The 21,677-nt window shown below is 40.3% G+C and overlaps 1 protein-coding gene across 1 annotated transcript in view; it reads left to right on the forward strand.

The window, feature by feature from the left end:
* Nucleotides 1–21,677, forward strand: part of LOC110199364 (uncharacterized) — a 42,961-nt gene that overhangs the window by 14,809 nt on the left and 6,475 nt on the right. The window contains exons 2-7 of the mRNA XM_078155690.1: nt 5,257–5,320; nt 5,733–5,759; nt 13,916–13,936; nt 14,144–14,164; nt 16,528–16,548; nt 17,824–17,844. Coding sequence (XP_078011816.1) covers nt 5,257–5,320; nt 5,733–5,759; nt 13,916–13,936; nt 14,144–14,164; nt 16,528–16,548; nt 17,824–17,844 — 175 coding nt within the window. The remainder of the gene's footprint in view (nt 1–5,256; nt 5,321–5,732; nt 5,760–13,915; nt 13,937–14,143; nt 14,165–16,527; nt 16,549–17,823; nt 17,845–21,677) is intronic.

Raw genomic sequence — 21,677 nt, forward strand, 5'->3', positions numbered from 1 at the left:
AAGCTATGGTTTTTCCAGTAGCAATGTATGGCGCTAAGAGTTAGACTATAAGGAAAGCTAAGTGCTGCAGAATTGATGCTTTCAAACTGAGGTGCTAGAGAAGACTTTTGAGAGTCCCCTAGACAGCGAGGAGGTCAAATCAATCAATACTTAAAGAAATTAATTTGGGTTATTCACTGAAAGATCAAATACTGAAGCTGAAGCTTAAATTCTTTGGCCACATAATGAGAAGATGGGATTCACTGGAAAAGACTCTGATGTTGGGAAAGATCGAAGGCAAAAGGAAAAGGGGACTGCATGAACTTGGACAGACTTTGAGAGATTGTGAAGGATAGAAGGGCCTGGTGTATTATGGTCCATGGGGTTACAAAGAGTTGGACACAACTGAACAACTGAACAACAATAGGGTAGTATGATTTTATACCCATCACGTTGTCAAAAATAATTAAACTCTATTTTTTAAATCAGTAGGGCTTTAGGGAAACATACACCTTCATAAATTGTGGGTACAATTCTAAAATTTCAGCTACGTGGTTTAGTGGATAGAGCATAGGTCTCAAAGTCAGGAAGACCTAAGTTGGAATCCAGATTCAGACACTTACTAGCTATGTGACCCTGGGCAAGTCACTTAACCCTGTTTGCCTTGGTTTCCTCATCTATAAAATGAGCTGGAAAAGGAAATGGCAAACCACTCCAGTATCTTCACACACACACACACACACACACACACACACACACACACACACACACAAGAAACCTAAATGGGGTCAAAGAGTTGGACATGACTTCTCAGTTTTTCAACAACTAAACAACAATTTGTTGCTGTTGTTGTTGTTAAGAGCAATTTGACAGCAGAGTAAAAACTGATTTCATCCTTTGAACCAGTGATCCCCTTGCTGAGAACATATCTTAAAGATACAATTCTATAAAAAATCTCCCACAATAGTCTTCCAGTGCTACATTGTGACATAAAAATGACCTAAGTATGATAGAACACAAGCTCTGACAGGGTCACTCAAACTGGAAAGATTGTACCTAGCGAAGCAAGTAGGGGCTTATCTCCAACAGATTGGCCATTAGGTGATAAATTCTTTGGACTTGGAAACCCACAAAACAAAACAAAGAAAAGAATAAAATGGCTTTCAATATCACATGTCCCATGCCTACTTCTGAAGTGACATTAAAGGGACAAAAAAGGGTGGCAGAGGATGCTAAGAATAATTTATTTAAAAATCACAAAGTTTTTTAGACCACCTACAAACATTAACTGTCAACAGGTATGCAAGGTGTGAGAATTTTGTTCAGTGATAAATGATGTCATTGGAGGAAATGCAGCACAGGGATATTCACATATTCTTGCTATAAATGTAGCCAAAAGACATAAAGAAGTTGCAGCTAAATGACTCACAAATAAAGGAGTTGTCAGTGTTGATGACCTTACCTTGAAATTCTTTTTTTTTGTATTGTCTTGAAATTCTTATGATGAGTTTAACTTTAAGCAGAAAGATTAGCAAGAGGCTAAGGGAGTTTCTGTGACAATATTTATTGCGGAGAGTGAAGACATTGAGAATTTAACAAAGAACTTTACAAGACTCTCCAACTCAATATATACCTTGATACATGGTGACTTAAATGAGGAAGTGGTCACAAGGGAGGAGGGGGAAGAGAGAGATAGAAAGAGAGAGATGAAAATGGATAGATATGATAAATATAGATAGACACATCTAGACATGAATATGAATCAAGATATGGTTATAATATAGATATTGATATAAAAATTAATATAAATGGTATATAGACATACAAATATGGATATTTATGTGGGTGACAGAGATAAATAGCTGATATCAAGATATATAGATATGGATATGGTTATTGACATAAATATCACTTAGATATAGATATAGGTATCAACATTGATAGATTATATCAAGATATAAATATAGATATGTGTACATGTATATGTGTGTATTTATGTATTCATGTGTGCAAGAATACATGTGTGTGTATTTATGCCAGAAAATACAGTTCAGGATAAAAAAAGCTGCTTTGTATGTTACTAATAAACCTCACGCCTGTAAAGATATACTAGAGGCAGACTAGGAAGAACTTTAAATGCTGAGCAAAGGAGCTTGCACTTAATCCTAAAGAAATAAAAGGAGCCACTGAAAGTTCTTGAGCAGAGTCAGACTTGTACTTCAAGATAATTATTTTGGGTGCTTTGTGGAGGGTGAATTAGAATAGGAGGGAAATAGCAACTGGGAGTACAATTAGGAGGCTATTGCAATATTCCAAGAATTAATGCCCAAATGAGGGTGGTAGTCATGTGAATAATGAGAAAGGGGATGCCTCTAAGACATGCTATAGAGGTAGGATTAATGAGATGTGGCAGCTGATTGGATATGGTGAGGAAAGGAGAGGGAAGGGACAAGATGAGGTTCTGAGGTTGGGGACTTGAGTGACTGGAAAGATGGTGTTGCCCTCAACAGGAATAGGAAAGTTAGGAAGAGGAGTGGGTTTAGAAGGGAAGGGAATTAGTTTCCATTTTGGATTTATTGAGTTTTAAATTTCCTATGATCAGTCCTATGACTCAGATCTGTGTATTTATCTCACCTGATAGACTATAAGATCCTTGAGGATAGCACTTGTGTCTTGTTTCACCTTCCAATCCCTAACACATTGTCTCCTAGACACTTAATAAAGGCTTATTGCATAATACTTTATTTTATTGTGGATGACATAAAGAAGTATAAAAAACAGAATCATCGTGTAAGTTTTCTGGCTTTCCCTCGGTTCCATTGCGCATCTTCTGTTGAGTCTAGGGGCTTTCCCTGCTCTTCTCATTCCCTTTTCCCCAGTCTGTGATAGTCTAGGTGCTTCCCAATCTTCTCTCTTTCTGCATTCCCAAGAGTCCTTCCTAAGATAATTAAGTTTGGCAAAGCAGAAACTTGTGAAATTTTCATAAATTAAAAATCAAGACTAGGGAAGCAAAACCCCAGCAAAGGATGGCTTGACTCCCAAGTTTCAGCTGTAACTAACATGGAGGGTTGGATGTTTTTGAGGGTTCCATTTCTGATATTTCCTCCCACCCACCACCCCCAATCCACATCACTAGGAGCCATTATTTCCCCACTGATATTTTTTTTGTTTGTATTTTATTGAAAACTGCAGTATCCAAAAGTAAGTTCCTCTTCAGTTTCTTAATCGTGCTATGTCTTGATCTCCTCTCATTTCTAAGAGTGCAGGTGAGTCCCCTGGGAGGCTTTCTTATCCCTGGCTGCTCCCATTTCCAGGGATGCCAAATCGGAGGCTCCTATTTTTCCCTAACTGCCTCATTCATTCAGTACTTAACTAACTCAGAAAATCTCTAAATTTTTGTGAGGAAACTTTACCGTTTTCATTTCCCCAAAGAGTTGTGAAAACTGCATGTGTGTGAGCATGTCCCTTCCTTCAACTTCCCTCCTGTCTTACAGCCAGTTCCTCCACCCCTAACACCAATCAGGCTATTTCAAATGTGCTCCGAGAGGACATCTGGCAAATTCCCTCTATACTATACATACTGCTGTTGAGCTTAGAAACACTGAAGAACGTCCAATACGAAGAATCATAGTCCTAGCAATGTTGCCTTCGTAATGGTCCAAATGATAGGTAAATATTAAAGGATTTTCCCAAACTAAGTGAAACCCCAGTTCACTGCCTGGAAGAGCCCCCAACAGGGAACTAGCAAAGATTGGAACTCTCTGGCCTCTCACCCATTCTGCCCCGCCCTCTGTGAGCATGGCATTCATCTCCACCAATCAACAGGGTTTGGGGGCAAGGATTACATAAAGGAAAAGACAAAGGAATAGGCAAATCCAGAGGGAAAGGATGGGAGAAAAAAAGTGGGGTTGGAGGGAAAGAAAAGAAGGCATCTAAATGGAATAGACTCTTACCTGTCTTCTGAAGGATTTCAGTGCCCTGTACAGGAAAGGAGAAGGGAGTTGCCCTTTCTGCAGCCCAGGACTTCCTTCCTCCCTCAGGTTACCACATTAAAACAGACCTGGAAAAATGACCCTCAGGAAGCATATGTACTTACTAGTTTTGATGTAGCTGCTGTATTCGTGGTGGACCTAAGGGGTGGTGGAGAAAAGGAATTAGAACTCCCTGTGGGTCTGTTTCTTTTATTTGCACTAGAAGGATTATCCTCGGGAAGTGTCTCTGTTTAGGCCAAACCCTGATGAGTTTGGGTTTTTTCTTGTTTGTATTTTCCAGTGCATTTCACAGCACCCATCCATAAAGTCCATATATTACTCAACTCTTACTTTTACTGTAATCTCTACAGTATTAGGAGGATTGACTTCTTGGGCTGCTGCTTCCATTTCCAGAGGTGCGGGGACTTAGAGGTCATTCCATCAGTCTCTTTGATCCCCATCACCCAGCATTCTCCTAAACTATTACCAATTTGGGAGAAAATACAAACATAAAAAACAAAGAGCAGAGGAAAAGTCTCCTAACTGTAGTTTATAATGTTGCCTTTCACCAAGTGAGGACTCTTTAAATTGATGAAAAGGTCAGAAGAAAAGAAAGAAAATGAGAGAGGATTCGGAGGAAAACAAAGGCAGCACCGTTTAAGTTAGAATGTAACTTTAGCACCCCGTGAAGGTTTTTGGGACTATGCAATCAATAAAAAGAAAAATCTATTCTTAGAAGTATTGCGTCCAGGGCAAACACGGCAAAGCACAGCAGAGGAAAGCAAACACCAAGGGGGAGGTGCAATGAAGCACTACCCTCAGGGAAGTGAAACCAAACCCCAGGACACAAGCTTGAAAGCACTGCTGGGTTGGCTCTGTCCCAGACTGGGGAAGGAGATTACCCCTACATGCCACCTGGTAGCTTCTTATTTTAACTAATTATTCTTTTAAATAAGTTGCTTGAGTTCTGTTGTTTCTACCTTATTGAAAGACTGCAAGCGCCATCAACACCATCTACATGTGTTGCCCTGGAAAAAAGTCCTAGTTGCCTCAGCCTAGTTATGGCTCTGGAAAGAATAAGCCACCCCTTTCCTATATACATCTCAGACTAAGCAAGGAGCGGAAGCCACGGTCAGCACAATGCCTGGCACATAGTAGGTGCTTAATAAATGCTGACTGATTGATCTAATAACAGTGGATGAATCTATCCCACTTCATTATACTGAAGTTAACATGGAAGGGTACCATTTGAGAGATATTTTAACTGACATCCAGCCCCCCAAGAAAAACTGTATCCTTCTTATAGCAGATCATCTTCATTGACTTTTCTGTTTGTATTTGCCTTTTAGCTGGACCTAAGGAATCCAACGGTAAGCTGTTTGTTCTATTACTCTAGTGCTTCAGTCTCCTTCAGAATCTGAAGGGAGCCTTCCCCTATCCTAGCTGGAGGACTTTGAGGCTCATGATTCCTTGGTCTCTCAGGATTCTTCAGTACCCAGAATCCCCCTGCAAGTCGCCTGACTTTGAGTCTCCTCCAGTATCTGCAAGGACCCGAGCCTTATACTAGCTGCAGTTCTTTGAAGTTCCTATTTCCTTGATCTCTCTTACTTCCTCAATACCCAGAATCTTTCTAAATTATTAAGAACTGAGGAAAGTGAAAACCATGGCACCGTTATAGGAGATAATGAATGATCTCAGCATACCTGACCCTGAGTGTATTGATCATTAGGGAGGCAGTTTCCTCAAGCCAGAAATTACACCCTGACTTCTTTTGTTTTTCAGAGCTCCCTCAGAAGACAAACAAATTCTGTAAGTTGCCTATGTCTCAATTTAAGTATCATTTGTTCCCTTACAATCCCCAAAATCCTTCTCTGACCTTTATATTTATCTCTTTGTAGTTGTGCAATTTTCCTAAAATCCATGTGTCTCAGATTTGGTGGGTGATTCCATTACCCACAACCCCCTAGGCTGGAGACCAGGAGGCCAGTTTTAAAGTGGCTACCTGTCCCTAACATATACCTATGTTACCTTATTGTGAGGAACAAATGAGTTAGCATATATAAAATGTTTTGCAAACCTTGAAGTGCTGTATAAATGATAGCTATTATATTATCATCCTTTTGGTTAGTTATCATGGCTTTTCTTTTTAAAAAATATTTATTACTTATTTTTGACATTCTTTTTTAAATTTTGAATGCCAAATTCTCTCCCTCCTTCCTGCCTCTTCCCCACCTATTGAGAAGTTAAGCAATATGATATCAATTATCCAAATGAAATCATGCAAAACATATTTCAATATTAGTCTTAACTAAAAAAAGAGCAAGAAAAAGTGAGAAAACTATACTTCAACTTGCACTCAGAGTTTATCAATTCTTTTTCTCGAGATAGATACATTTTTTGCCACGAATCCTTTGGAATTTTCTTGGATCATTACATTATCAGAGTAGCTAAGTCTTTCACAGCTGATCATCATTACAATATTGCTGTTACTGTGTACAAGACCTCCTGATTCTGCTTACTTCACTTTGCATCAATTCATATAGGTCTTCCCATATTGTGGTTTTCTTAGGGATGAGAGTGGGGAAGAGAAAGGTCATGTTCCTGGGAGAGACAGTCAAGGAAAAATAAACAGCTAGTGACCTTTCAACATAACTCCCTAGTTTATGCTTGGTAGTCATAACACAGGGTTTTTTCCTCTAATGGCTCTATGATTGAACTTCACCTCTGGTTTGGGGTTTTGGTTTGGTTTGTTTGTTTTTTTCATTGGTTGAGTTTTGTTTTGGGGGTTTTGGAGGGTGGTGAAGTTGGGGGGGGTTGTTTGTTTTGGTCCTTAGTCAACTACTCTGTTGCAAAATTCTACATGCTCTGGCGATAAAGAATTATCATTGTTTGTTAAATGAAATGACCTTGAAGTTTCAAGCAGTTAGGCAAACTGAGTGAAAAAATGGAATATAACAGCTACTAAGTTCTCAGATGGGCTACAAACATCTCTTTATTAGAGTGATTCAAGTTAAGTAATGAAAACCAAAGATATTTCTGGCACATAAACTACTTGCTTCACATCTATAAAAGCCATTTTTCCCTGAATTTCCTAATCATAGTTTAAGGTTTCATTTGTATTTTTCTTTCTTAGAGGAAAACAAATAGTAATCATCCAGTTTTTTAAACCAACTTCTTTGCATGGTTAGCCTCAGCTTCTTTGTCCCTAAAAGTGTTGTTGTTGCCGATGATGATTATGATGATGATGATGATGATGATGATGGTGATGTTGTTGTTGTTGACGCTGAAGAAGGGAGCAGCTCTGAACACATTTACCTATGGAAACAATGCTTTAAATAGTGGGATGGTTCCCAATTTGCCAGCCAACCTCTAAAAGTCCTCTTAAATTTTGTCTATAAAATCAGAACATTGCTTATCTGGCCTACCTCCACAGGATTGGTGTGGATCAAATAAAAGGATGCTTGTGAAACTGCTTTTCCACTTTCATTTCCAGGAAAATGTGGCCAAGTTCAAATACACTTTGCACTGTACTGAATAAGAATAAAGGATGCTTTGTTAACAACTACAGGGCTTCCCAGAATTGAAAAGGGGCAAGGGAAAGAGGGAAGATGTAGAAAGGATCAGAGAACAAGGAGAAAAGAAGGAAGAATTGAGGGACAGAAGGGAAAGGGGAAAGAGGAAGGAGAAAGGGTAAATAAGATGAGAGGGTGAAAAATTTTTTTGAAAAATTTAATAAATTTTTAAAAAAAGATGAGAGGGTGAACAAAGGGAAAGACAAAGAGAAAAAAAGAGGTAAGAAAGAAAAGTCAGGAAGGAAGGAAAAGAAGGAAGGGTAAGATCTAGTAAGATGGTAACCACAAAGAAATTTTTTTTAAGTAGAAAGGGAGTAAGTAAGAAGTAAAGGGTAAAACTCATTGAAGGAAGAAAAAATATGGAAATGGAGACATCAAACTTTAAATTAAGAAACTAGATGTCCCAGTTTTTAATGACCTATAATGACACCTATAATGTTTAATCACACCACCAGTTGGGCAGATGTGTGCTTTAAGCCTAAGGGAGCCTTTTATGTAGCTGTAGACAACCCATACCTGGCTTTGTGACTAGCTATTTCTAAATCAAATGGAGATAAGTTCCCAAAGAAATGTTCTTTTCTGAGGAGCTTAGAGTCAGAATCAATAAACATTAATTGCCGTGTGCCAGGTACCGTGCTAACTGCCGGAGATGCAAAGACAGGCATAAGACAGTCCCTGCTTTCAAGGAGTTCACAGTCTAATGGAAGAGAGAATACCTAAAGAGAAGTTAAAAAGCTAGAGAAGGCTAGGGGAGAAGGTTACCCAGAGCTAGACGAAATCCTGCTACCTGGGTGGAAAATGATCTATGAAAGTGAAAAATCAGAGTTGATTTATTCCACCTTGAGGAGTGATGGGTTTCTGGGGATCATGAAGTCCACGAAAGTAGCTGAGTGGGAAGCAATAAGTGAATTCTGTGGGTGCCCTCCTTAAAGGGTGGAGGATCTAGCAGGGATGGAGAACCTGTGGTTTCAAGGCTACATGTGGCCCTCTAGATTCTCAAGTGCGGCCCTCCCTTTGACCAAATCCAAACTTTTTTCTGTAATCCAAAGATTTATTCTGTAGAATAAATCCCCTTAATAAAAGGATTTGTTCTGTAAAACTTGGACTCTGTCAAAAGGCTGTACTTGAGGACCTAGGGGGCCACATGTGGCCTTGGGGACACGGGTTCCCCATGCCTGATCTCTCCAATCATAAGAGTAGTTCAGAGGAGTAGTACTTTAGAGTACAGAAGCCCACAAACTGACCCCAGGGAAAGAAATTGCCCATTAGTGTTTGTAAGAATGTTCAAGATCAAGAGGACCCCCTCAACCAGGCAGCACCAAGGTGCGATTCCCTCTCCCTGTGGCCACAACCCAAAGGCTCAGTTCAAGGTGTAGAGAAAGATGGAGTACAGGCTCCTTCCTGAATTCAACCATAAAACTATTGGAGGAATAAACCCTCTGCTATGACCACCAAAGGACAGCGAGGTGGCACAGTTAATACAGTATCAGGCCTGGAGTCAGGAAGACCAGAGTTCAAATATGACCTCAGATACTTACTAGCTGTGTGACTTTAGGCAAGTCACTTAAATCTGTTTGCCTCAGTTTCCTCAGCAGTAAAAATGAACTGGAGAAAGAAATGGCAAACTATTCCAGTGTCTTTGCCAAGAAAACCCCAAATGGGGTCACGAAGAGTCAGATACAACTGAAAAACAACTGAAATGACCACCAAGCATAAATTAAGGAGTTATAGAGAAAGGTCATGTGCTATTCACCTTTCCTTGACTGTCTACCCAGGAACATGACCTCTCTCTTTCCCACTCTCATCCTTAAGAAAAACTATAAAAACTAATCAGAAGGATAATAACATAATTTAAATCGCACTTTAATGTTTACAAAGTACTTTACATATATTAACTCATTTGATCCTCACAACTGTGTGAGGTAGGTAGCTATTATTATTCGCATTTTACAGACAAGTAAGCTGAGACACAGGGAGGTAAAGTGATTTGCCAGGGTCCCAAAACTAGTAAGTGTCTGAGGCACATGTAAAACTTTAATTTTCCTAACTTCAAGCCCTACTATCTATCTACAGAGCCAACTAGCTTCCCTTATAAGGATATTCCTTTTACCTGAGTATAGTCATAGCATTTGAAATTCAGAGCTAAAAGGGATTTCAGAGTCCATCTAGTTCAACCCCTCCCCCCCCTCCATTTTACAGATATGGAAACCAAGGCCTAGCAAAGGAGTTAAAGTGGAATGCCCAAAATCACAGGTAGTAAGTATCAAAGACAGGATTTGAACTCAGGATTTCAGACTCCAAAGTCAGCAATCTTTCTTTTTTGCCAGGCTCTCTCTTTTCCTTAGAGGAAATTATATCTTTAAGAGTAGATGAGAAACAGCAGAAGAAAGGACTGGGCTGTCTTCTAAGTGCCCTAATTGAGAGGTGAGAGGGAAAGGAGTTGTCCCCAACACAGTGAATAGAGCACCGGCCCTGGATTCAGGAGGACCTGAGTTCAAATCCGGTCTCAGAGACATAACACTTATTAGCTGTGTGACCCTGGGCACATCACTTAACCCTATCCTAGCCAAAAAAAAAAAAAAAGAAGAAGAAGAAGAAAGTAGCCTATCCTTGTTATTATTGCTGCTATAATATGTGATCTCCTTTGGTCACCTTCCTAGAACTTCAGAGATGAAAGGGGCCTTTAGAGATCATGTAATCCTATCCCTAAATTTTATAGATGAAGAAATTAAGATCTGGATAGGTTAAGTGATTTGCCTAAGGGCCACAGAGAGGAGGTTGAAAGATAAGACTAGAATCTAAGTCTTCTGTAGTCTCTTGGGCTCACCAGAGCTTTTTCTACTATACCAGGATAGTTCTTTTACTAGGATGCCTCATTGCTCCAGATCTCCATCATGAGTTTTTGCTCATAATGTGTTGTGGTTTTCTTATTTCCACTGTGCACCACTCCATTGTCCTATGTGTGATATTCATGATTTTGAATTCATTAGAGACAATGGTGTTTCATGACTTGCAGCCATATAACAACACTGGTAAAATACTGGTATTATAAAGGTAGGCCTTCATTTCAGGGAAAAGTTGGGGGAGGGGGTCATTAAAATAATTTTACCATATCACAAAGGCTATCTCTTCACTCTCTTCTTCCTCTTTTTCTATTCTGGGATCAATACATTGTCTAAGATAAATACATTGGTGCACCATCATCCTATGTCATCCAGAAATTTGTATATCATAGTCAATCAACCAACAAGGATTTATTACCAACTAAGCATAATGCTAAGCACTGGGGATACAAAAGCAAAAAATGAAACTGCCCTTGCCCTCAAGGAGTTTACATTCTATTAGGAGGAAAAACATGTACATAAATAAGTACATACAAAGTAAAGGGGGGGAGGGGGAGGGGGAGAAGGGAAGGAACAGGAAGCTTTTATATAGAAGGTTTCACTTGAGCAGTTTTGAAAGAAACAAGGGATTCTAAGAGGCAGAGGGGAGAAGTACATTCCAGAGATTAGGGACAGCTAGTACAAAGGCATGGAGGCAGCTAGCTAATGACTTAGGGTCAGGAAGATCTGAGTTCAAATCCAGCCTCAGGTACTTACTAGCTTCGTGATCCTGGGCAGGTCACTTAACCTCTCTCAGCCTCAGTTTCCTCATCTGTAGAGATAATAATAATACCTACCTTACAGGGTTGTTGTGAACATTAAATGAGATAATATTCATAAAGCAAATCTTAAAGAGTCATATAAATACTAGATGATGATGATGATGATGATGATGACGATGATGATGATGATGATGATGATGATTACAGGTGAAATGTCCTGCTAGGAAGAGTAAGAAAGTCAACAGTCTGAACAATAGGCATTCTTTATCCTCTTGTTGGGTTTTTTTCCCTCTGTTATTTACAGACCAAATTCTTTTGGGTGGTTATGGCTCTCATCCAGGAAACTCTGCAATGTTCCAGGACTTAATAAAACCAGTACAACGTCCGCTAACAGAAAGATCTGGAACACCTCACTATGTGTAGGAAATACCTCTGTGATATGGGCTTTATGCTGAATTTCCTCCACAAAAGCAGCAAACACCTTAGGAAGCTTGCATCTCACTGTTTCATACCTCCTCTGATAGTAATGATTACAGGGTCATCAAACAAGGTCATTTTTGTTATTTCTTTCAAGAATTCTTAAATAATTTTGATATACGCATGGGATTGTCTTGTTAAAGGAAGGCATTTAAGGTGACCAATCAGATTAGATGCTTTTGTATAGTAAACAAACAAGTATAGTAAGATCTTGAATTCTCTGTATCTTTCAGTTAATTCTATGGTGACTAATAGGTTTGACTTTGGAACTCCACTTTTGAAATTGTATCAATTCTCCTCTAACTTGGCAAGGATGCTCTTAAGGTTCCTTAATATGTGGATGGAGTGTTCTAATAAAAATTTTATATAGAAGGAAAATAGTCATGTAAGTCAGTAGTTGTTTTTCTCAGGCGTTTTGGGGGGGATAAAACTGAGATTTTATTTTAATGCCTTTGGCAACTTCTCCTTCAGATTCATGAGACTCGATACCTCAATGCCCTCACATTTGTATAACCTCCAATTCAGGCCTCTTCTGTGTATACAGAATCTAGTCCATCTATTTTTCCCACATTTGCTCTCTTCAGGGTTATCTCTACCCCCTCTGTAAACATATCTGGGATGGTGATACTAGAATCCAAGTGTAATGGCTCCACTATACTGGATGGGGAAAAAAGTTTGCTATAAAAATCTTTGTACATTTTTTCCATCTTTTAACTGTTTATTTTTCCCCTTTCAGTTTCATCATTAAATGCCTTTGCTAAGTTGAATACCTTTCCCTATCTTGTCTGCTTCTCTCTCTAGGTGATGTGGAGACTTGAGGTTCAGTTTCCTTTGCTTCCCCATTACCCTAGTGTAACCCAAGTTCCAAAGACCTTCAGTATGGGACTTTGTCCTCATTGGTGGAGATTAATGCCCCACACCTGTGTGAGGAGTGAGACAGGGTTGGCAAGAGCAAGAGAGAAGTGAGGCTCTTTGAGTCTCTTAGGGTTCTTCAGGCTTTGGACACTGTAGTCACCAGACAGCATCCCACACCTGTGTGAGGCATGAGGCAGAATTGGTAAAAAGCAAAAGGCTTTCGAATCTCTTCAGTTTCTTTGGGTTCTTCAGGCTTTAGGCTCCGAAGTTTCAGGAGGTTCTGTCTTCCAGTTTCAAGAGAAAAAATGGAAGATGTCAACTGCACTTCAGGTTGCTGAAGGAAAAAAGTCTGGGAAGAAGCTAACATGAGAGGAGCTGGCAGTCTCCATCATGTCCCTACCCCAGCTTGCTACATTAGAAGCTTTGAAGAATGTCCCCTTTGGATAGGATCTATGACTCTCTTGTTTTGAGCAGTTTTCTTGCTCTGTTGTCTGGTGTATATTCTCTAATGTATACTTTCTCTGGTTCCTGTTTTGCTATTCACTTGGATATTTGGGTTTCTTTGCTACTTTGTGTCCTCATTGTGGAATTGGTATTTGGTAGGAAGGGATTAAGCCTTGGATATAAAGTTGGGGTCTCCCTTTCCCCATTAAGAAAGAATGATCAGAAGTTTAAATTAAACCTAAAAACCACACCCCCTAAAGTAATAATCTTTAAGGAAGCAAATTCAAGCCCAGAGGAAAGCATCTCCAGTCTCAATCTAGCCCTAACCTCCTGCTTCCTCTCCTGGCAGGAAATAAATTCTCACTTGGAGAAGAGTGGGGAGAGGGGAGAAAAAGAGGCTAGCAATGTCTCTTCCACCTACCTTCGAGCCACACAACATTCCTATTGCTACATGAGGAATATGCTGCATGAACATTCACCTAAATCATTGCTGAATCTATGGAGAAAGGAAACTGCACTGATTAACGTGAAAAATGTTTTTCTTTGGATAATCCCTCTGTCAATGATTATGATGACTTGTTAATAACCATTAAGGACAGTAGGGAGGGTGGAGGGAGTAAAAGCAAGTGGAATGAGAGAAACAGAGACAGAAATGAGATTTAGCTAAAATAAGGTCTTAAAAGTGCCTTCAAGAATTTTATTCTTTTTTAAGATATTATAGAAGGGGAAGAAAGGACCTAGAAGCCTCTGGCCTGGTCTAAACCTACCCTTTTCTGGTTCCCTGGTCTGAGAAGACCATGAAACAATATTATGTATGACCCAGAGCTGCATCATTATTGCAAGAGATGCTTCCTCCTCCACAACCCTGCACTGCAGCTGATACTGAGGGCTCAGTGTTACTGAAGGTTCCATTTTTTAATTTTCTTTAGTGGACAGCACATCAGTAGGAACAGTTTTCTTTTTCTGACCAGCAATCCCTCACTGATTTCTCTGTTGTTTTGCTTTGTTTTTAGCTATTTCTGAAGAAACCACGAGTAAGTTATTTCTTTTTCTTTCATCATTATAATAATCGTTAGTGTCAAGAGTACCTTTCCATATCACGTCAGTATCAATACTGATGGCTCCAGGTTACTGAGGGTTCCATTTCCAATGTTCTTCTATGAAAAGCAAAAGAGTGAGAACTGTCTTCTACCAGAAATGACTTATCTATTTTATTTTTCGTTTATTTGTTCGTTTTTTAGCTCCTCCTGATGGAGCCATTGGTAAGTTATTTCTTTGTCTTTCTCTACTCTGATATTTCTACAGTATAAAGGGGACCTTTCTCTGCCATGCCTGTTCCTATTTCCAGGCAATACAGGGGCTTCAGGCTCAATATCTCTTGCCTTCCCCATTACACAGCATTTCCCTAATTATTAGAGTCTGTAGAAAATGGAAACCCTTCTGATTAACATAAAGAAAAAAGGCCAATGGAATATCCCTGTGGCAGTGGTAATGATAATTTATCAATAACCAACAAGGATGTTCTGAAATAATAGAGGAAGAGGAAAGGCAGAATAAAAGTTGGGCAAATTGCTTAACCTCCCTGGTCCTCAGTTTCCTCCTCTGTAAAATGAAGAGGTTGTACTAGATGGCCTCTGAGGTCCCTCCCAGCTCTAGACCTATTAACCTGATGGGTAAAGATGAAAGAAATGAAGACAGGTTTACCTGCGGTGGGATATGGATGCTACCCTCAAGAATGTCACTCTTTTTCCATAAATAAGGAGAACCAAATGACTTGAATTGTAAGTTACACCTAATGCATTTTAGTTGCACTGGTCTGACAGAGATTTTAAAACAACTTTTCTGCCCAGCGCTGAATCATCCCCACCCACTCTGCTTTGTGGCTAACACAAAGAGTTTGGCATTACTAGAATTCCACTTCTGATGTTCTTTTATGAAAAGTGTATAAATGGAGAAACTGTGATCTCCTGCCAGACAGTCTCTCATGGGTTGCATTTATTTGGCCCTAGTTCAGGGAAAGTAGCCCTTTTCTTTCGTTTTTCCAGTGTCCTTACAATGCAATACCCTGTCTGTTTCTGATTCCAGGTGACATGGGGGTGTGAGACTCAATTTCTCTGGCTTCTTCCCTTACCCAGCCTTGCCCTAACTTACTGTTGATTTTTTTTGAAAGATGAAAAATCTGCTAATTGACAAAAGAGAAAAAACTAATGAATATTCACTCTGGTAATGTTGGCTTGTCAACAACCAACAAGAATATTCTGAAATAATGGGGAAGGAAAAGGACTAAGAGGGGATACATGAGAAAAATGGAAACAGAAACGAAATGTTTTCAGGAGTAAGATCTCAGTAATGCCCTCAAGAGAGTCTATCTTTCTCAGTAAATAGAGGAAAGGGAATAGAGGGGATAGAAGCCTCTAGCCTTGGCTGTAACCTGCCCTTTTCAGATTCACTAAATTAGGAGGACTGTGTAACAACTCTACAACTAGAGCTACATCTTCTTAGCAGGTAATGCTTGATCTACCACCACCATGAAGTGCAGCTGATACAGAGGTCCTGAGGGTTACTGAGAATCTTATTTTGAATATTCTTCTACAAGAAGTATATGAGTGGGAACTGTATCCTCTTGACAAACGATCTCTCACAAATTTTGGTGTTGTTTTTTGTTTTAGCTCTACCGCCAGAAACTATTTGTAAATTACCTCCTTGTCTTTCTTTACTCTGGTGTTTTTATAGGAGTAGGGGAGCTTTCTCTGCCCTGCCTATTCCTGTTTCCACATCTAATAATTAATACAAAGACATGTAACCACCAGGTGGCACCATTGAGCAAGGCAAACTGAGCTGTAACTCACAGGCTAGGAAGGAATTCACAACTCTCTTCAAGGAAGCATAGATTTCTCTCAAAAACCCATTCTCCTTCCTTTTGTGGAAGTACAGTTTTCTTAGCAGTTCATTCCCCACCCCTTATTTTCAAGCCTATCACACCTTTCTTCCCAGAATTCTATCATCATCATCATCATGGATGGTCAATCCCCCACCCACCCTGTAACTTGCTAATACAAAGGGGTTGACATTAGTGGAAAGTTCCATTTCCAAAGGAAAATGCATCTTCCCTAGCTCTGGGTCAGTCTTTTGGTGAGGATCAAAATGAGAGTTGCCACTCCCCAAAAAATATAAATTTCCTTCTAGCAATTTTTGTGGCTTATTAAAAACCAAGAAAGATAATCTAAAATGACAGAGAGAGGGAAAGGGAGACTAAAAACAAGAAAAATTAAAGAAATGGAGGCAGGAATGTGGCTTAGCCATAATAAAATCTTGATAGGTCCCTCAAGAATTTCAACCCATTTTATCAAGTAGAGGAAAGTAAAGAATGGTCCCAGATGCCCATACCCTGTAGTGGACTGAGAGGAATCTGAAACAGCCAGGGCTTCATTATCATATGCAGGGGATGCTTAAAGCCCACCTCCCCACACCATAGCTGATAGAAAGGTCTTTGAGTTAATGGAGGTATCATTTCTGATGTTCTTCACTTGAAAACATTTTAGATGTTGTTTTTTTCTTTCTACCAGACATGCCCTCATTGATTTCTGGGGTTTTGTTTTTTGTTTTCTTTTGTTTTCATTTTTAGCTTTTCCTCATGCAGTCATTGGTAAGTTATTTCCTTCTCTTTTCTACTCTGGTGATTTTTTTTTTTCCTACAGCGTCAGGGGGACCTTTCTCCACCATGCCTGTTCCTGTTTTCTAAGTGATAAATCAGAAAAGTGAGGTTTCATTTCTCTTTCTTCCCTATTGCCCAGCCTTACCCAAAAATATTGCTGAGTCTATATAAAGTGGAAACCTTTCTGATGAACATAAAGAAGAAAGACCAGTGGGATATTTCCTGATAGTAATTAAGATGGCTTGTCAACAATCAATAAGGATGTCCTGAAGTAACAGCGGGAGCAGGGAAAGGGGGATTAAAAACAGGAGGCATGAATAAGATTTTAAAACAAAGACAGCAATGAGGTTTAGCCAGAGTAAGATCATATTAGTGCCCTCAAGAGTTTTCCTCTGTTTCAGTGGTCTGGAGCTGGGGCAGGGGAGAAGAGGAGCAGGGGCAGGGGAGAAGAGGAGCAGGGGCAGGGAAAGCAAGGAGCCAAACATCTGTAGCCCAGGTTGGATTTTATCCTTTTCAGTTCCTCGAGGCTCAGAGACCTCTGAAGTAACCGTACTGCCCAGAGCTGCATCATTACAGCAGGGGATATTTAACTTCCCACCGCTCTGCACTGCAGCTGCTTCAGAGGGCTTAGTATTACTAGGGGGTACAATTTCTGATAGTCTTCAATAGAAAACATCAGTTGGAGCTGTGTTCTCTTTCCATCAGGGGAAGGGAAGGGAATACACATTTATCTGGTGCCTACTATGTACCAGACAGTGCACTAAGTGTTTATTTCATTTGATCTCACAACAACCCTGGGAGGTAAGTTCTATTGATCCCCATTTTATAGTTGAGGAAATTTCGGCTGACATAAGTCAAATGACTTGTGCAGGGTGATACAGCCAGTAAGTGCCTGAGGTCAAATTTGAATTCAGGTCTATCTGACTCAGTGCCCAGCGCTCTATCCCAGGGGTGGGGAACCTGCAGCCTCAAGGCTATATGTCCCTCTAGGCCCTCAAGTGTGATCCTTTGAGAGAATCCAAACTTCACTGAACAAATCCCCTTAATAAAAGGATTTGTTCTGTAAAACTTGAACTCAGTCAAAAGGCCTCTCTGCTGAAGGTTCCCCACCCCTGCTCTATCCACTACATTACCCAAACAATAAACATTTCTTAAGCTCCTACTTTGTTCCAGGCACTCCACTAGGCACTGGGGATACTAAAAGAGGCAAAAGACAGTCCCTGCCTTCAGGCAATTTCTCACTGATTTCTCTGTTTTGTTTTTCAGCTATTCCTCTGGGAGTGGTGGGTAAGCTATTTTTCTGCCTTTACTTTACTCTGTTACCCTTACAGCATCTGCCCTGTTTCTATTTCAAGGTTGTTTCTCTTATTTTCCATTACCCAGTATTACATACAGTTACTGCAAATTCTGTGGAAAAAAAATGGAAACTTCACTGATTAACATAAAGAGGAAAGAATCAGTAAACCTATATGTGTGTACTACATATTCTGGTACACACATACATATGTGTATGTACATGTGTGTATATGTATGTAGATATACATATACATTTTTCTGGTATCCCCTAGCATATGTTGGCTTTTTCAACAACTCATAAAGGATATTCTGCAATAAGAAAATAGGGGCTGAGGAGAGAAGGGATAATAAAAAAACAATAGAGATGAGAGAAATAAGAGGCTGGAATTTGTTTCCAAAAGACACGGCCACAAAGACCCTAAAGCATGGATCCAAACTTGAAGTTTGCAGTGAGGTAAATTTCACTTAAAAATATTCTACCAGTTAAAGGTATCCCAACAGTAGAACCTCAAAATCTAGTGTGTCACCCCCTTCCTATCTCTAAAAGTGTTCAAGCAAAAACTAGATAACCTTTCTGAGGGATATTGTAATGGAATTCCTGCATTGTCCAGTGGGAAGTTGTATAAGATGACTTCTCAAATCCCTTTGAATTTTATAAGCTCCTAGGAGAAGGTATCAATGTGAGATCTCTCTGCTAGGTCAGCACTACTGAATTATTTGCTTGATTTCTTTCTTAGCCATATCTGAGTCAAGCATCAGTGAGTTCTTTGCTTTTCACACAATATCCTTTCATCACCTACAGTGAATGAGAGACCTTTCCCTTCCTTTCTCTTATGGGAGTTAGTCTTAATGCAGGCTTGGGGAGGTTCAGGAGTGTGTCTTAATTAAGATTTAGGAAAGTTCAGGATAAGAAAGACAGAAATAGAGAAAGAGAGAGAGAGAGAGAGAGAGAGAGAGAGAGAGAGAGAGAGAGAGAGAGAGAGAGAGAGAAGAGAGAGAGAGAGAGAAGAGAGAGAGAGAGAGAGAGAGAAAGAGAGAAAGAGAGAAAGAGAGAAAGAGAGAAAGAGAGAAAGAGAGAAAGAAAGAAAGAAAGAAAGAAAGAAAGAAAGAAAGAAAGAAAGAAAGAAGAAAGAAAGAAAGAAAGAAAGAAAGAAAGCAAGCAAGCTCAGTAAAGTAAGCCAGCTTTATTGAAGGGAGATGATGGGGAAGTCGGGGAGAATGGACACAAGGCTAGAGTTCTGGACAGAGTTAAGCACCCCCCGGAACCCCAGAGGGAACAGGGCACTTTCTCTGCTGCTGATTCAATACTAGGGGGTGGGAGAGGCACTGAGAAACTTCTGGAGAATTAGCAGCCAGTTGATAACCAAACTCTCTTACAAGTTGTGGTTTGTCTTTCGTTCTCAAAGAGGACCATGACCCCAGCGAGAAAGGGGCTTTGGACAATTACTGTTGTCTTCTGACAGGGTGACTCAGGGGTTTTCCAGCTCCTCCTCAACTTCTTTTACTGATTACCTAATACAAGAAACATGACTCTCATTTCTCAGCCCTGCTAAGTTTAACCTGAAAGTTCATAGGTAACTATAGATCTGGGGAGCTCCAGAGATCAACATAAAACCTGACATGTGATTTCCTGGATTTCAAGGTCTCCCACAGAGAAAGTTCCTTCCACCAGTGCAGATGGGCACACACTCTGCAACTTTTATCCTAGAGAGCTGCCCACGGTCAAAGAGTCAGTTTGTATCAGAGATAGTGTTTGAAGCCAAGTCTTCCCCACCCTGAGGCCAGTTTTCTCTATCCAGTATTCTACACTGCCTCTTAACATAAATTTAAAAAATTAGAAAAAAGCAGTTCCTGGTGGTGTTTATAAAAGAGGAATGAAGAGAAGGGAAATGAAGACAGCACTGTTTAGGACAGAGTGAAATCTTGCTAGCCCCCTGAAGCTGGTTGAAAATTTAGTGCCTGGGCCCTGCTGCTTATAATCTAGCCATTGCTCAAATTTTTGCAATCTAGCCAATAGCTCACAGGTGCTCAGATTCCTTAAGAGTCTGGCTAATATGGTAGATCTTTAATAAACCTAGTTTTTGGCTGAAAAAAAAAAAGAAAAGAAAATGTAGTGCCTGAAACTAAGACAGCTGAACCACTCCTAAAATGCTGTTGGGTTTTTTTTTCTTCTTTCTTTCTCCTATAAGCCACTCAGACTAAGCAGTGGGATGAAACCGCAGAACAATAGTGGGTGATGCTTAATCTTCCCATCAGGCTTCCTCCTGATCTTGCCAACTGTCACCCACAAGCATTCCACAGCCATGTTCATGACCAAAGGAAAATCCTTTACCTGGCCATCATTTGTTGTCATTCCACTGCCTTGAAAGTCCAGACCCTGTTGTTCATCCTTACTAAGGTCTCTAGTTCAGCTCTGTACTGTCCTTTTCTCTCCAGTCCCTCTTATCTAACCAATCTTGCCCTGCCAAATCTCAGTCTTGTGTAACTAACTCCCACCGTCTGCTGCATTTGCTCAGTGAAACTGGAGAAAAATCACAAGCCATACTGACTGGGTCCACTAAAAATCTAGGTAACATAGTCTCAGCTAGACCTTCAATTTGCAAGGAAATACTTTTACAAGTTCCTAATCAATTCACTTCTACTCAGCACAATGGCTTCCTCACCACCACCTTTTCATCCTCACTCAAAACTCACAACGCTCTCCCTTCCCCTCACCCTCTTCTATTGCTTTTTCAGCTGAGAACCTATTTCACTGACAAACAAGGCCATTCACCAAAACCACCATCTTTTCCCATCCTCCTCCTCATATTGCCTAGATGACTTCTGCCACTACCTGCTCTTTCACTCATGTCTCTCATGAAGAAGCGGCCCTTCTCCTTGCCAAGGCAAGCCCCACTATGTGCACAAGTGATCCCATTCCACCCCATCTTTCCCAGCAGATTGCCTCTCTGTCTCCCCTACTGTCCCACTAATCTTCAATCTCTCCCTGTCTGCTGGCTACAAACATGTACCTCTTCTGTCCTCAAAATTCCTCACTTGATCTGTCCATCCCTGCTCACTATCATCCCATTTCTTTCCTTTCTATTTTGGCTACACTCCCTGAAAAGGCCATCTACAATAGGTGCCTCCATTTATTGCTTTCTTAATCTTAACTCTCTACAATCTGGCCTCCAACCTCATCATTCAGCTGAAATGCCCTCTCCAGAGTTATTCTTAATTGCTAAATCTAATGGCCTTTCCTAAATCCTTATTCTTCCTGACCTCTAAGGGTTTTTTTCTCTTTTTTTTTCAGATAATTGGGGTTAAGTGACTTGCCCAGGGTCACACAGCTAGCAAGTGTCAAGTCTGGTCTGAGGTCAGATCTGAACTCAGGTCCTCCTGACTTCAGGGCCAGTGCTCTATCCACTGCACCATCTAGCCTCTGACCTCTAAGTTTTTGTGACACTTCTCTTTCCTGGCTCTTCTCCTTTTTGGTTGCTCCTTCTCAGTCTCTTTCGCTGGATCTTCATCCAAATCTCACCCACTAATTGTGGGTGTCCCTCAAGGCTCTGTCTGGGCCCTCTTCTCTTCTTTTCAGTTATTTTTAGTTGTGTATGACTCTTTGTGACCCCTTTTCGGAGTTTTCTTGACAAAGTTACTGGAGTGGTTTGCCATTTCCTTCTCCAGCTCGCTTTACAGATGAGGAAACTGAGGCAAACAGGGTTAAGTAACTTGCCCAGGGTCACACATCTAAGAAGTGTGAGGCCAGATTTGAACTCAGGAAGATGAGTCTTCCAGACTCTAGCCTGTCACTCTATGCATTGCACCACCTAGCTGCCCCCAAA

The sequence above is a fragment of the Phascolarctos cinereus genome, unplaced genomic scaffold (genome assembly GCF_003287225.1).
Source record: "Phascolarctos cinereus isolate Bilbo 61053 unplaced genomic scaffold, phaCin_HiC Scaffold_5;HRSCAF=322, whole genome shotgun sequence".
In the NCBI taxonomy this organism is placed as follows: Eukaryota; Metazoa; Chordata; class Mammalia; order Diprotodontia; family Phascolarctidae; genus Phascolarctos; species Phascolarctos cinereus.